Here is a 16,804-nt window from a genome sequence, read left to right as displayed (position 1 = left end):
CCCCTTAGGTCTCTTTTATATCTTTCCCCTCTCACCTTAAACCTATACCCTCTAGTTCTGGACTCCCCACCCCAGGGAAAAGACTTTGCCTATTTACCCTATCTATGCCCCTCATAATTTTGTAAACCTCTATAAGGTCATCACCCAGCCTCCGACACTCCAGGGAAAACAGCCCCAACCTGTTCAGCCTCTCCCAATAGCTCAAATCCTCCAACCCTGGCAACATCCTTGTGTATCTTTTCTGTTCAACTTTCACAACATCTTTCCAATAGGAAGGAGACCAGAATTGCACGCAATATTCCAACAGTGGCTTAACCAATGTCCTGTACAGCCGCAACATGACCTCCCAACTCCTGTATTCAATACTCTGACTAATAAAGGAAAGCATATCAAACGCCTTCTTCACTATCCTATCTACACTAAAAAAATTGCTCAATTGGCACATTGTATTTGCACCAGCTCTCCAAACAGCCTCCTCCTCTCCTCTGTGATTTTCTGTAATGTTGGATAACAATATAGACACTTCCCCTAGTGCCCAGCTCAGTATCTGTCCCCTAGCCAATATCACTAAAACAGGTTATCCGTTTGTTGGAGCTTGGGCTATATGAATTGGCCACCACATTTCCTATTATGCAAGAGTGCCTACAGTTCTGAAGATATAGTACTTGACTTAAAAGCTCTCTCTCCACAAATGCCGACAGACTCGTTGAGTGTTTCCAGCACTATTTTTATGTCAAAAATACTTAGTCAGCAGTAAACTGCTTTGAGATATCCTGCAAATAGCGGTAGATAAATACGACATTCTTTTCTCAATGATTGATTGGTTTCTATGCCAATTTGCTCTGCAAGTGATGGGATTCTCCATTGACCTACCATGGCTAAATCAAACTGGGTAGAAGGGACAGGGGCCAAAAGCAATTTTATGGAGTTAGGACAAAGATCAGCCATGATCTCACTGAATGGCACAACAGGGGCTGAATGGCTTACTCCAGTCCCTATAATTCTACTGGGAGTCAGTTACTCATTTGGCTGGATAGGCAGTTTGTGATGCTAACAGCATGGGTTCAGTTCCTGGCTGAGGTTACCTCGAAACACTGTCCTTTTCAACCTCTCCCCTGACCTGAGGCATGGTCTCCCTTAGACTAAACAACGTGTAATGACAAAGTAGCCCTTTGGCAGGGTAGGACTATGGCGACTTTACCTTTAAAATTCTAGAAAGCCCCTGAATTGCATTTTCTCAAATGCCCTTACAGAAAAAACAAAATTTCAATAAGATCTTAGTTTCAATTCTTGCAAATCATACTGCCCTTTCAATTTTAAAAGGATCATATGAATTAAAGTCAATAAATAACTCTGTACTAGTGCTTTCAGTATAATCTCTGATTAGCCACTGCTATAAATATTTTCACCATGACAGTACTGTGCAAGGTGGGCGCAATACGCACGCGCAGTAAAAGCTCTCCCACCCTGACCCACAAGTCGCGCTTGCGCATCGGGAGCCGGCCAGGCATGCGCAGAGATCGGAGATTAGGGCACTATCATCCAGCAACATCCCGCATGCGCACTTGAAAGGGGGACGCATGCAATCTAACGGCGCATTATTTGGCAGCAACCAGGCGCCGCCACCTCTTAGCCCCGCAAGGCCTGCCGAGCCAGGCTCACCGCATTCTCCTTACAGCCGACCACTCGCTAGTCAATCTTGCCCCGCTCGTAATAATAAAAGTATATGTTTTTTTTTAAAAATGCAAACTCTCGAGGGAGGCTGAGGAAGCATCCTAGCCACGGTACCCGAGCAGGAGAAGCGGCCGTACCTGGGGGATACTCGACGTACGTGAAGGACAGCGGCTGCCAGCGCTCCTTCTCCACAGCGACCGAGCACTGTGCCACCGCCGCCATCTTCACCGCATCACGGCCGCCCGGTTGCAGCCAATCACGGCCGCCGCAGCCCCCGGCCAATGGCAGGCCTGTCTCGGCGGCGTGCTCGGCCAATCACGGCGCAGAGCAGGAATACCCCCCCCAGGACGGCGGCCGCCGCCAATTGGACCGCACAACCAGCCAATCCGAGAGGAGCGGCCGCTCGTCCAATCACGGGCCTGGCAACTTGCCAGCCCTCCTCGCCAGTGTAACACAATAGAGCCAGCGGTAAAGCTCAGCAGGTCGGGCAGCATCCAGGTGACAGCAGCAGCAGAGATATGATGTGGAGGTGCCGGTGTTGGCCTGGGGTGGACACAACACACAATCACACAACACCAGGTTATAGTCCAACAGGTTTAATTGGAAGCACTAGCTTTCAGAGCGACGCTCCTTCATCAGGTGATAGTGTTGGGCTCGATCGTAACAGAATTTATAGCAAAAATTTACAGTGTGATGTGACTGAAAACTTGATTGTTAAGCCTTTCATCTGTTAGTTTCACTTCACTGTATTCTAACACATGAAAGGCTTAACAATCAATTTTTCAATGTATAATGTCAGTCACATCACACTGTAAATTTTTGCTATAAATTCTGTGTTACGATCGAGCCCAACACTATCACCTGAAGAAGCAGCGTTGCTCCGAAAGCTAATGTGCTTCCAATTAAACCTGTTGGACTATAACCTGGTGTTGTGATTTTTAACGTCACAGATATACAGCATGGAAACAGAGCCTTCAGTCCAACTCAGTCCATGCTAACCAGATATCCTAATCTAAACTAGTCCCATATGCCAGCACTTGACCCATATCCCTCCAGCCCATTCCTATTCATGTACGCATCCAGATGTCTTTTAAAAGTTGTAATTGTACCAGCCTCCACCACTTTCTCAGGCAGCTCAATCCACACACATCATCCTCTGCGTGAAGAAATTGCCCCTTTTGAACCTCTACATCTATAGAAACAAATCAGAGTTAACTTTTGGTCCAGTGACCCTACCCTACCTCAGAACTGATGGTAGCTAAGAAAACGTGGATCTATATGCAGAAGATATGATGGGGGAGGGGGGGGGGGAAAGAAGAGGGTAAGGAGTAACTGATAGGTAGGGTTAGAGCCCAAAGAGAGAGATGATCAGCTGGACAAAAACATATAGTCAATAACAATCTATTAACAGTGGCTAACAATGGGCTGTGTGTAACAACAGACTATGGAATCACAAGTCACAAAAACAGAAGTTGCTGGAAAAGCTCAGCAGCTGTGAAGAGAAATCAAAGTTAACATTCCAGGTCCGTTGACCCTTCCTCAGTACACCTACGTTCTGCCCACAGAAGTCACCTTGAGCTTCCAGTTCTGAGGAAGGGTCACCAGACCCCAAACATTAACTTGGATTTCTCTTCACAGATGCTGCCAGACCTGCTGAGCTTTTCCAGCAACTTGGAAAATGTGACCACAAGGCCTGGTGTGTGGGAGCTGGTGGGCTATGATATAGTAGAGTTCAAGGCCTGAAGTTATTGAACACAAATGGAGTGCAGAAGGCTGCGTGGTCTCCAAGCAGAAAATTAGGTGCTGTTCTTCCAGCTTATGCTGAGCTTCGCTGGAGCACTACCACAAACCTGAGACAGAGATTTTAGCCATGGAACAGAGTGGTGTATTAAACTGGCAGGCAACTGGAAGCTCAGGGTAATTTTTGCAGGGAGAACATAGGTTTCTGTGACGACTGGGTCACCCAGTGTAAGCTGGGAGAACAACATTCATTTTCTGTTTGGGGATCCTGCAGCCTCCTGGATTCAGTAGCAAGTTCAATAAGTTTCGGGCTTGAACTCTACTATCTGGATGTTTCGTCACCACACTAGGTAACATCTTCAGTGAGCCTTCAGACGAAGCATTGCTGATGATTCCTGCTCCCTATTCATACGTTTGGGTTTCCATATAAATAGAAAGCAGGACGTATCAGCAATGTTTTGCCTGGAAAACCACTGAAGCTGTCACCTTGTATGATGACGAAATGTCTGAAAATGAACCTTCCAACTCAGCGAGCAAACCTACATTCAGGACTTCAACCCGAGCTACAAATCTTCTCAAAACTCACTGAACTCTACTATGTCCTAGCTGTCCCAACAAACTGTTGGGACTGTGATCACAGTCTATTACACACAACCCACTGTTAACCACCGACAGTCTCCATGAACAGCTATTCACTCTGAGAGGTTGTTATCCACTTCTGTCTGTCCAACTGTTCTTCTCTCAGTTTCCGTCTACCCCCAATTACCTATCATTTACTCCTTACCCCCTCCCCCCACCCTATCTTCTGCATATAAACCAACATTTTCCTAGCTATCATCAGTTCTGAGGAACTGTCACCTGACCCAAAATGTTAAATCTGATTTCTCTTCGCAGATGCTGCCAGACATGCTGAACATTTCCAGCAATTTCTGTATGTTTCTGATTTACAGCAACTACAGTTCTTTCATTCGGTTTTTAATTAAGTGCTGCAGAAACTCAGGTCTGGTAGAACCTTTGGATAGAGAATCAGAGTTAACGATTTGAGTTCTCAAGGTGGGAGGGTCACTGGCCTCGCAACATAGTAGGCCATTCAATGACATTATGGCTGATCCATCATTAACTACATTATCTACCTTTGGCACATATCACTTAAGGGATTCGCTTAACAAAAATTTCAGTTTTAAAATTAACTGATCTAACTTCTACAAATGGCAGTTGATGAGAGTTCCAAATTTCTACAACCCTTTCAGGCATTAACGCTTTTTTTTTAATCTGCACTTGCTGAGTTTCTCTAATACGTTCTGTTTTTGTGTATCATTACACATCCCTGGAGCAAGTGGGACTTGAACTTGACCGACTCAGAGATAGGGACACTACCACTAGCTCAGAGAGGAGTAGTTATGGAATTTTTAATGCATGGAAAGAGGCTCTTTGGCCCATTATGTCAATGCCAACCATCAAGCATCCATCTATTCTACTCCCATATTTCAGCATTCGGCCAGTAGCCTTGTACACTTATGGTAATCTGGAGTCAGAGGCTGTGGACATATTTTTTTTTTAATACATTTATACCTGGGATATGGACGTCCTGAGCAAGGCTAGTATTGATCATCCATCCCATTTTTACTTTTGAAGAAACATACTGTATTCAGAATATTTGTACCTGAAAATTACAGAAAGTGCAATAAAATTTAACTAGTCCCCATAACCATGTTCCATTCTTGGGTGCCCCAGTAGAATCATAATACACTTGAAGTATACAGTCCATGTCAGGCATACAGGGAAATGTTTCACAAGGAAAATTATAGAAAGTGCAATAGAACACAAGTTTCATCTAAAAAACGATGTTCCATTGCGCAAAGCCTCAATATAATTTCAGTACTTTTGCTATTTACAATTTACACAATTTGTCAGGGATACAGGATTCCAAGGATTCAATCTGTTTTCAGGCCCTCACTGCACTATGGCCAAAAGGCTTTAGATAGTAACTTTGCTCCAATGAGGCCCTACAGCAGCAGTTTCTTAGCACATAGTCCTGAACAATGAAATGTGGCAGTCTGCAATACTCAGTGAGAACAACCATTTGCACTGGAAGACCAGCAGGTTTCAAGCAGACCAAAGTACATCTCACTTTGTTGATGGTCCTCCAGCCTCATTTGATGTTTATCTTGGTGTGTCTATCCGGTAACCATCTGTAAAGCAAATTGCTGCCACACAGCCACGCTTCTTAAAAATTGTTTTGATGGGAAATGGCTATTTCTGGCTCAGCCAGTATTTATTTCCCATCCACAATTGTGTTTACATATTGCCAACTAGTGTTTTATAATTATTCAAATTTCATCTTCTGACATGGTGGAATTCAAACCCTAATCCTCAAAATCTAGAACCACAGACTAATTTTACGTTGTTTAGTGACATTACCATAATGCCATCACTTCCACCCACCCAGTTCAAAATGAACCTTGACAAAGACTACAGCTTCTCTCTTCAGTCCATCTTTGCAAAGGCACATTTTGCAACAATCTCTTCCCCACCACATGCAAGAGAAATGAGAGTCCAGGCATGTATAGATAGCATTTGATGGGCTCAGTCACTCTGCTTCCAGTCAATGGCCCATCCCCAGTTTCCCTCAAATAGGATGGCTTTGTGGGCCATTTCAGAAATAGCCCGAAATCACACATAGGCCAGACCAAGAATAGCAGCGTTTGCTCCCAAAAGGGCAACCTAGGACAGTTTCAAGGTCCCTATTACTGAGGCCAGCTTTTAATTCTTGAATTTATTAACTAAATTCAATAAGCTACAATGATTCAATTTGAGTGCACGGCCACAGAGGATTATCTTGGACCTTAGGATTACCAATTACATTACCACTGTGGTACCATCTCCCCATAAGGCCTTCCGAGTAGTGAAAGAGTGCTGCACTGGCACAGGGGCCATAAAGAGGGAGAGCTATACCAATATGCCCTTTGGATGGGAAGTTATCACTCAACCCACCTTACAAAACATAACCAATTTGTGCACAACAAAACATGGCCATCACATTTCCTACATTACAACACTGACTAAGAAGTACATTATTGGTTGAAAAGTGTTTTGGGGAATCCTGAAGTTGTGAATTCAGCTTTAAATACAAATATTTTCTTCTTACTTTGTCCAACCTTCATATGTTTAAACCAGCCAACATATTGCTTTAAATGTAGCGCCTTTTTCCGATTAGAAATAGAAAGAACTTGCATCTACGTAAGTTTAATATATTTTGGATATCTATAAACACACTATAGCCAAGATTACTGGTGCTACTCTTAGGATGGCTTGAACTGTCATTCATGACCATGCTTTCAGTTGGTTGCTGAATTCCTGCACTTTAGAAATCCCTCCTGAATTTCACTGTCTGTCTCCCCTTTTTGCTTTATAAAGAGGCTCCTTAAAAATGAGGGGAGGAGACTCCCCAGTGTTTTATTGCATGTCTGTTAATCTGGAAACCCATGTAATGTTCTGGGGACCCAAGTTTAAATCCCACCATAGTAAATGATGGAATTTGAATTTTAAAAAAAATCTGGGACAAGATTTGTCAATTGTGAACCCATATGGTTGAATAGCATCCTTTAAGGAAGGAAATTGCTATCCTTACCTGGTCTGGCCTACATGTGACTCCAGACCCACAGCAATGTGGCTGACACTTAACTCCCCTCTGCGCAGAGATGGGCAATAAATGTTGCCTAACCAGAGATGCCCTCATCCCAAGAATGAATAAAATATATACCTCTCAGCAAGATTTCACTATCTCCATATTTGGGCCAGTAATTTTTTGTCCTGTTAATAATCTTTGATTAGATTAGATTAGATTAGATTCCCTACAGTGTGGAAACAGGCCCTTCAGCCCAACAAGTCCACAGCGACCCTCCGAACAGTAACCCACCCAGTCCCATTTTCCCTCTGACTAATGCAACTAACACTATGGGCAATTTAGACAATACACATAGGTGCAGGAGTAGGCCATTCTGCCCTTCGAGCCTGCATCACCATTCAATATGATCATGGCTGATCATCCTTAATCAGTATCCTTTAGCATGGACAATTCACCTGACCTGCACATCTTTGGACTGTGGGAGGAAACCGGACCACACAGAGGAAATCCACGCAGACACGGGGAGAATTGACAAACCCCACAAGACAATCGCCAGAGGCTGGAATCGAACCTGAGACCCTGGTGCTGTGAGGCAGCAGTGCTAACTACTGAGTCACTGTGCCACCCACTGGAACTTTTATTAAAGAAGCTATGCAAAACTCTGTCTATTAATTAGTTCATGGCAGAACTGTATTTTAACTCCATCTACCTGCCTTGGTTCTATACCACTCAGTACCCTTGCCTAATAAGCAAATCCACTTACAGAATATTTGTTCTTTGCTTTTTTTTTTATTGAAATGTATTGATGGATACAGGACAGCAGCAATTACTTTAAAAATAAAAAAAAACAATTCTTAAGGTGAGAAGTTTTACATCAAAAGCAATAATTCACACAAACAAATAGAAAGAGACACACATTTATATAATTAAAGAATGACCACTTCAGATGTTTTTCTTTCTCCTCTTAGCTCCCAACTTACTACAGACCTCAACTTTTTTGTAAAATTTTAATAGCAGCGACAAAAGACTGAATCCACAACTCAGACTGAAATGGAACCAGTCTAAGTCTCAATACAAGACAAACTTAATTCAATTTCATACAATACAACAATTTTGCCTTAAATCTTTAACAAAACTAACCAGAAACCTCAAAGATGAGAAACTATAAAATTCATAGTCAATCCAGGAAATGGTGGCAGGAAGGTATAGCATCTACTGATATCTGGATCAGCCTATAGTGGTTGAGACATGACACTTTTCAGAGGGCAAGTATGCAGTCAGCCAAGATAGGCCTTGGGCTTGACTACTAGTAAAGAAAGACCTAGTATTGGTATGGTAATTGTTTTAGTCTATACTACAGCACTTGCTTTGCTATCAGTTACTTGTCCAGTGAGTTCAGTCCAGTTTAGTTGCTGTTGCTGTTTCAGCTGCATCTTCAAACAATGTACAAGTCAAAGCATTTACTTATGCCTTCAGCACCTTGCAGTACTCAACTGGTGACATATTTTACAAGAATTAAAATAGCGATTTGATTGGAGGGAAACCGGACGTGTGTACAGAAAATTAGAAATTGGGCCCAATGCATCCACATCATCAGATTGCCACTTCGACTTCTTTGTCCTCCTCCTTCTGCAAGTACTAACCATATTCCAAAACTTACCTCCCCACAAATTGGGGTCAGGCGAGTAACTTGCTCCAGACCAACTCCTATGCTCACTTAAAAGGTGTACAAACATGAAAACACTTTATTCTTCCCTCCTCTATTTAATGTTCCTCTCCTTCACTCACCCTGGGCACCACACTCTCATCACTTCTACTCTCACCACCAACATTTACAGTTCTCCTAACTTGGCTCCAAACTTGCAGGTTGTATTTCATGAGGTATAGTTTACAAAACATATCCCTGTTGTGAAACCCAACGAGCTCCATTCCGACACGAGGGTGACACACACAGTGAGTGTTAAGTAAGTGCCTAATTCTCTTACACATTAGCCTGAATCAGAAATAATTGGTACACTGGGCTTTCAGAAAGAGCTACAAGAAAGATTAATAAAATTCATACTTCTGTAAGCACAGAGCTTGGAAGAATGGTGTCTGCTGGTGCACTGTGTGGATCAACGAGGTTCTTTAACTACAACAACATGCAAACAAACTCCCGGCTGATTAATAGCCCTCACTTGGGTTGACATAGCTCAATCAATAACCGAAGTAAACACATCTTTTCCAAACCTGATTCACATATCAATTCTCTCATGTAAAAATTAATATATTGGAATTAACAGAACAAAATCCAACAATGTCTTGCTAGCTTTGTAAACAATAAAAGTCACTGCTAGAGACATCAAGCGAAAACAGGACAGCAATCAAAACCAAGAGAACATTAAATTTAAAGTCACCAAAAACAACCGTGAATGCAAAGCGAAGGATGTTGTGATCAAATTATACAGAGCTATGATCAGGTCACATTGCATAGGCAGCATTCTGCTCTGGTCATGGGCAGCAAGGTAAGAATTAAATATTCTCCGGAATTTGGACGAGAGAAAAGGAATTAAGTGACAAAGACTTTTCAGCCTGAAAAGGAAGCTAGCCTACAAATAGACAATATTAAATAGTATGGAAAAGGTTAAATCTAGATATTATTTTAAATCCAATGGTAGGAATAGGACACAGATTAAAACTGACTAATTAACTGCAGGATAGCCATCAGCAAGCTTTTCCTGCAAAGAAGTGTCAGCAACGGGAAATTTCACCCAAGTAAAGATTTTGATGCTAAAATACGAGAATGATTTGAGAAATCACGCTGGCCTCGCAGGGTACACTCTGATGAAGAGTCATGTAGCCTCAAGACGTTAGCTTGCTCTCCCTGTAGATACTGTCTGACCGCTGGGATTTCCAACATTTGTCGTTTTCAGTACAGATTCCAGCATCTGCAGTAATTTGCTCCTACACTTGGTTGAATAATGGGCACCTTTACCAACACTACCTCGTGATCTTAAATCACAAGCAGTTGCTCTTTAGAGAAAGTGGGGCAGAAACCAGAGGTCTGATGGTTTTGCTACTGAGAGTGAGCTGTTTCTAAATGGACTTCCATTGCTTTCTCCAACTTGGTAGGAATAGAATTACAATGAATGACAAGAATGATCCCAGCTCACATCTAGCCGAGTCATAAAGGTAAGCCCACAGATGTAGGGAGCAGCAAGATCCACAGGCAATGAAGGAGGCATGGGGATCAGTGGCCATAATTACCTATGAATCAATGCCAAAAGCACATTCTCAGTGAATCAGCAATGGGAAGCCCTATGACCTTCGGTAACTGTTAGAATGTATTAGTCTTCCACTGCAGAGTTTCAGGAACAAATTCTAGGCTGACACTCCCCATAGATCACTGAGGGAGTATTGCACTGTTGCAGATACTTTAGGTTAGCTGAACCATTAAGCCAGAGCCTCCTATTATCTATTTAGATGGTTGGCCTTCCTGGCACTATTCTGAATTGCAGCAGGTGCTTGCCAATATTTTGTCCTCAATCAACTATCATGCAGAAAAGATTATTCCATCATTGTCCCGCTTGAGAGATTTAGCTGTGTGTAAAACAACTCCAATATTTTCTATTTTACAACAGTGACCACTCTAACACGTGCTCAATCACTGAAACATTTTGGGATTTCTGAGGTCACAAAATCTGCTATACAGATGTATATCCTTTCTTTAAAACAGTTACAATTTTACAAAGTCAGCAATTCTGGTCTAGGCCAAGATTAGAGGTGCTGAAAATGTGTTGCTGGAAAAGCACAGCAGGTCAGGCAGCATCCAAGGAGCCCGAAACGTCGATTCTCCTGCTCCTTGGATGCTGCCTGACCTGCTGCGCTTTGCCATCAACATATTTTCAGCTCTGATCTCCAGCATCTGCAGTCCTCACTTTCTCCTCCAAGATTAGAGGTGGTAGAGTTTGGAATTTGTTCAACTTGGCCCAAGATTTCTTAAATGAAATAAAGAGCGTTAGCAAATCAGATTTCTACGTAGCCAAATTTGCTCTACTTTCTTAAAAAAAAGGCAATTGGACTTTTATTGAGCATGACAATTTTCTGGCACATTATCAAAAAGAAAGCTTTGCTGTTGACAGTACAGTTTCCAAGCTAGCTCATAATTGGTGAGCCCACATAGACGTAGACTCAAAGTGCCTCTCTTCCATCTGGTCCTTGGAGAAAGTGAGGACTGCAGATGCTGGAGATCAGGGTCGAGAGTGTGGAGCTGGAAATGCACAGGCAGGCAGCATCTGAGGAGCAGGAGAATCGACGTTTCAGGCACAAGCCCTTCATCAGGAATCCGCCACACTCTCTACTCCATCTTGTCCTGTCAAGTACTCCCGTGTCAAGTATACCTTCCATTAAGATGCAGAGTCTAAAAAGGCTCGCTTCACTTGCCACGATGTACTTCAATGCCCAGCTGCAACACAGAACTCCTGACTGCACTAGTCCCACTCCAGTCTCCTTTGCAGGAAGATGAACCCTCACGTATTAGTGATCCAGGCTACCCCAAACTTATCACATCCAGAAACCTCATACCTACCAAAATGAAATTTCATCTGGTCGGAGCTGGGTTCCCAACCCAGGAACTGATGGAGAATACAGCCAATAAGATCACTATTATACCCAAGCCCTCAAGCAGATATCTTCTATTTAAAAGCGATTGCATTTTGTAATTTCTTTAACCCGTTTAACACTTCTAACGGGAATCGCCTCTAGATAATGACTCCTGCCCGTAGTGCATTTTTCCAAACTACCATCAACCACTTTGTTTCCTGAACAGCATGTCACAAATACATGCCCAGACCTCCACTATTTTCCCATAAGCCTCAATGACAACTCAAGAACAAACAAAGTTACAAATTTCAACACAATAGAAATCACTGCTTAAAAATTCTATTCTCTTTAATATCTTAATACATTCAGTAGTCCTATTATAAATCCTTTAATAATCAACAGGATGTCATTCTGGAAAACATACAGTGGCTAAATTATAAGGAGCTTCCATGACACATTGTTGGAAACAATAAACCAGACAGTTAAATTCAGTTTGCAAGAACAATAATCAGTAATTATCCAAGGAACTGATTGTATCAGGGACAGGGTTTGGTCTGAAATTCCAAAGCTCAAACAGAAAAATCACAAAACCTGACACTGAGCCTTTCCTTTTAAAAGCACATACAGACCTGCCCATCTTTAGTGAGTTGTCTCACCTTCTGTAAGTGTTGGTGTAGCACGATCCTAATTGCTCCAAAAGGCAGAAACAGACTTTCTGTTGCTGATGCTGTTCACCATAAACAGATTTGTTCCAAGTCTCTCTGAGACAACATTCAAGTAGACAAAAGACCTGTTTCAGGATGGCATCTATTGATCATAAACCATTGTTAACAGGTGCATCAGGCCTCTTCATTTGGAGGGTTTAAAAGTAATATAATTATACAAACCTGAGTAATAAGACACCTGGTCTTTTAAACAATCCTGACACACATTAAGAGAACCCTCCTCTCACCCCGCCACCTCACACAGGATACAGTCAGCCAGCATTATTTGGGCTATTAAATGTTTGACACCAAGGACCATGTTTCATTGGTGATAATGTGCGCCTGAACTGGCAGAGGGAGAAAAGGGACAAGAATGAGCGATTTGAGTAATCAAAAACCACTCCCATCACAGCAGGAGGCATACATGGAGACAATACAAAAGTGGGGGGAGAAAAGTCTTGTGAATGTAATTTTTCTTTTTTTTTTAAAAAAAAAAGTGCAAACTCACTTAAAACTTTGATTTAGACTTTGAGCCCACAATGAAACTTTCAGATTTCCTAAACTAAGTTTAGTCCATCCCTCAAAATTAAAATTATTACATATTAACAATTTCAAAAGGAACTCAAGATCTAAAAAGAGAAACAATTTCATTACAAGATATTCCACGAGTTTGTTTTGCCCCCAAAGTCTTTCAGGTGGTGTATCAATTTAGGGACAAAGATTCCATGTCAGAGGATCTTCGGGGTGGAAGCAATAATCGCTCATATTTTTCTTTGTTTGTGCTGCCTGTTTATTGCACTGTAAGACCGTGTGCATCCGAGGGGTCAAAACTGGCTTATGTCCTTGCAGTACATTCCAGTATGCTGTGTACCCAGACAGCCTTACAGGAACAGAGGACAGAAGTGAGCAATTCACCCTCTCCCATGAATGGTAGGATGGAAAAATATGAGAAACAGGATTATTTCTCCAGCAAAATGCAGTGTGTGGTGAGTAAATACAGAATAGTAATTAAGAGTCACAACAATCCTAGTCACTTACAGCAGTGTGGTCTCTATGTGTGACTGACAGGAGATTTAACCAATTCTGGTTGGGACAGTGGGGTCACTATTTGCAGCTTTTTGTTAATACCCTGATGATTATTACCCTCATCTTCCAGAGAGTGCAGGGTGTAGGATTACGGAGAAAGCAACATGTTCCATGATTCAGTTATCTTTGCCCCGCCCCCTGACTGTGCCCTGTAGTGTTGCCAGCTAAGGTGGTGGATGGTGGCACAGGTTACAATGCAATCATTGACAAGAATGACATTAAAATCACAGTCCTTTTTTTCAAAAAGAAAAAAAATTAAACAAAACTAGTTGCCTGTTTTTTAGACTCCAGGTTAGTACTTAAAAAAATAAGTGCTTTGAAATTTCAAACATTTAGCCATTTTCTTTGTACAACGGCTGTCAAGAAATGGGTGCCTCATGTACTTCATCACGCTATAACTTGACAGTAATGTGCTGGGCAAAGAGAAATGAGCAGGCACAAACTGTGGATAAGCATTTTCCTCTCAAGGCAGGAGATGTTAAGGCCAACTGTAGTGTTTCAGTTTACAATCCTGGATATCTGCCACTCGCAACTCACATTTCACGACCCATACAGTTCAGTAACAGACCAGGCAGTGCAGTAAATCAACCACACCACAGAGAGGCACTGTTCCACCCAAGCTTAAAGAGCAAGGCTGATAACTATGCCACACCCCCCCAAATTAAACACAACCTGGAGGGAAGTGTACTACCAATCCTGCAAGCCTCAGAATTTGCTCTCAAGGACGCTCCTCTCCATCAGCGAACATCTCTGCAATGTACTAGATTCACAAGAATAATGCTTCATTCTTCCTGTCCCCAACCAATGATATATCAAAATGCTGATATTCAACAGAAAGAGACAATTGTAATGTATAGGGGGTATTCTGATCAAGATTCTTAATAATCTCCTCAAAACAGACGTGGGAAATGAGGGAAGATGGGAAATCATCCAGGAATCAGATACAGGTCACTGATTCTTAGTGCCAAGTTGTTACTTGTTTCTTGCAAAAATTAATCGCTTTTTTATTTTAAATAAAAAAACCTGTGTGTCCAAGTTTCATACAAGACTGGCCTCTTCCAAAGGTCCATTGTCAGTGGGTAACGTCCCATTCATTTCTGTTATTGCATCAACGCCCAGGTAGCCAAGGAGAATCTCACTGCGTCTGCGTGATAATTGTACAATGTCGTCCGCCAGTGAATTCACTGTAGTGTATCGCACTTTGTCCAAATCAAACATGTCCTTCAAATACTGAAGTATTTGTTGCTATAAGAAAAAGCAACAAGTGTGCATAAAAACCACATTCAAACAACAAACAAGTTGTAAAGCATACAAGATACATCCCTACCTACCCTCTTTCTCTGAATTACAGGATTTATTTATTTCTGCACTGAATTTCTGTCATAACAGCAGGTTCCACTGGGTGGCAATATTGAGGACAATTCTAACTTCATTAAATAGGCAAACTGAACCTCTAACAAAGAAAAAATGCTGGAGAAACTCAGCAGAGAGAGAAATAAAGATAATGTTTTGAAACAGTATGTGAAGTAACTCCAGAGGCCAGTATCCTGTCACCAAGTCCCCCTTTAATTACACGTGGAGAGTCCTCGACACTGATCCAGCTCTCTCAGAGCCAGCTCTCGGTCAACAAAACCTCTACCACTCCTGTTTTTATCTGTCAGCCAGGGCTCCCTTTTTGGATCAGATCAACAGCCTCAATCAGGGAACTCATTCTTTGAGGTCTACCTGGCTGACTTCCTTACAATCACTACAGTATAAGTAGTCTTCAGAAATGAAAAGGGCTGGAAAATGTTTTTTTTTAAATAGATCTGACAGAGGCAGAGCAGCAGCAAGGAGAACAGATCATATAGAGGCCCTGTGTAAAGGGCAAAGGGGTTGTTAGCTGTGATGAAAGCAGAAGCATCAGCTGCTCATATCTTTTCCCCCATCAGCAGCAACATCAACATGATTGGGAGATGGAAAATAGTGATTTTCATTGTTTTACTGAATAGCCCTTTTAACAACCCCCCTCCACTGTCCCTCAAATCCAAAACGTGATGGAATCTAAACATGAAACTGCAAAACATAATGGAATCACGTTAGCCTCATACCTTGGACTTTGCAGTGATGTGCAGCTCTGCGAGCCTCTTAGCAATGGCCAGCATAACACTGACTTATTGCTATTCTAACACCAGTGAGTCAAAAACCTAGAATTCTCTAACAGGCCCTTTCAACACAAGTGGTTTAAGTAATCAGCCAAGTATCACTTTCTGAAGGGATAACAGTATGAATAACACTTTCCAGTGTCATTCTCCATCCCAGAATAATTTTTAATCTCACATTACAAAACATTAAATAAAATTATCAATGTTTGATAAGGCCCTGGGGTAAGCACCCTTGCCCTTATCTCCAATACACTGGGTGACCAAGGAGATTTTAAAAGAAGCTTCTTACCTTAAATATAGTGCAAACTTCACAGAGGTGTTGTTTTGGTCCGAGAAAGCCCCAGGCAAGGACAGGACTTACATGCTCCGAAATGGAGTAAAAGTGGGAAATGAACCCATCAGGGACCTATAGTCACGAGGTAACACAATGTAATCACCACAAACTAATCTTGAGAATATCACTCATTTTAAATTTTAGGCTAAATATTATTCCATTTTCACTAAGCTCACAGCATGCCCCACACATCGCGTATTTTATAATATTTTACAATTATTGCCTTGTTTCCTCCCCCATCCCGTGTCCCTCTGTTTACTGACCTGTAACAGTCGCCTTTTTGCTTTTAACACTGACCAACAAGCTGTGGCAAGGGCCTGTGAAGTTGAAGAAATCAGAACAGTCAAAACAGTTTTCTTTTTAAAGGATGTGGATGTTGTTGGCAAGGCCAGCATTCATTGCCAATTCCTGGTTGCCTTGAACTGAAGGAAATGCAAGGACTATTTCAGAGAACAGTTGAGAGTCAACCACATTACTGTCGCTGTGGAGTCACATGCAAGCCTAACAAGGTAAAGATGCAGATTGCCTTCTGTTATGAAGGTGCAGGCGTGTACGGTACTTTTAAGAGAGAGAGGAAGTTAGAAAGGACTCTGAAAGCACGGTGTGCGCTGAACAATTTAAAAAGTAAAATTTGGTTGAAACAAATAGCTGGAGCCACATTGCCATGGAACAAAAACAAATTCAAATTCGGCCAAATTAAATTAAGCCCCAGCTACCAAAATCCAATCGATTTTGACATCAAACCAATGAAATGATCCGATGCTTTGGGGGTATAAAACCGTACATTTTAAACAGTTAGGGGGAAGAACTGCCACCATCACCAACAAGTACAGACTGCGAGCCGAATAGCTCTCTGTAAAATACCTGTCCATAAGGAAACTTCTGTAGCACCAACACTGAAGACGACCTAGAG

The 16,804-nt window shown here is 42.0% G+C and overlaps 2 protein-coding genes across 11 annotated transcripts in view; both read right to left on the bottom strand.

Annotated features, from left to right (window-relative positions):
* dolpp1 (dolichyldiphosphatase 1) overlaps positions 1–1,946 on the bottom strand; it is a 36,246-nt gene extending 34,300 nt beyond the window's left edge. Inside the window, exon 1 of the mRNA XM_043720625.1 lies at positions 1,812–1,946. Coding sequence (XP_043576560.1) covers positions 1,812–1,896 — 85 coding nt within the window. The 5' untranslated portion in view covers positions 1,897–1,946. The remainder of the gene's footprint in view (positions 1–1,811) is intronic.
* A 10,004-nt stretch (positions 1,947–11,950) lies between these two features.
* Positions 11,951–16,804, bottom strand: part of miga2 (mitoguardin 2) — a 62,014-nt gene continuing 57,160 nt past the window's right edge. For all 10 annotated transcript variants that reach the window (XM_043720615.1, XM_043720623.1, XM_043720617.1 and 7 more), the window contains 3 exons: positions 16,155–16,208; positions 15,847–15,963; positions 11,951–14,658 (listed from right to left, as the gene is read on the bottom strand). In XM_043720615.1, the coding sequence (XP_043576550.1) occupies positions 14,452–14,658; positions 15,847–15,963; positions 16,155–16,208 (378 nt within the window). In that variant the 3' untranslated portion in view covers positions 11,951–14,451. The remainder of the gene's footprint in view (positions 14,659–15,846; positions 15,964–16,154; positions 16,209–16,804) is intronic.

This window comes from Chiloscyllium plagiosum, chromosome 30, assembly GCF_004010195.1.
Source record: "Chiloscyllium plagiosum isolate BGI_BamShark_2017 chromosome 30, ASM401019v2, whole genome shotgun sequence".
Lineage (NCBI taxonomy): Eukaryota > Metazoa > Chordata > Chondrichthyes > Orectolobiformes > Hemiscylliidae > Chiloscyllium > Chiloscyllium plagiosum.
The sequence above is the reverse complement of the archived record's forward strand: the minus strand, read 5'-3'. Positions and strand labels throughout refer to the sequence as shown.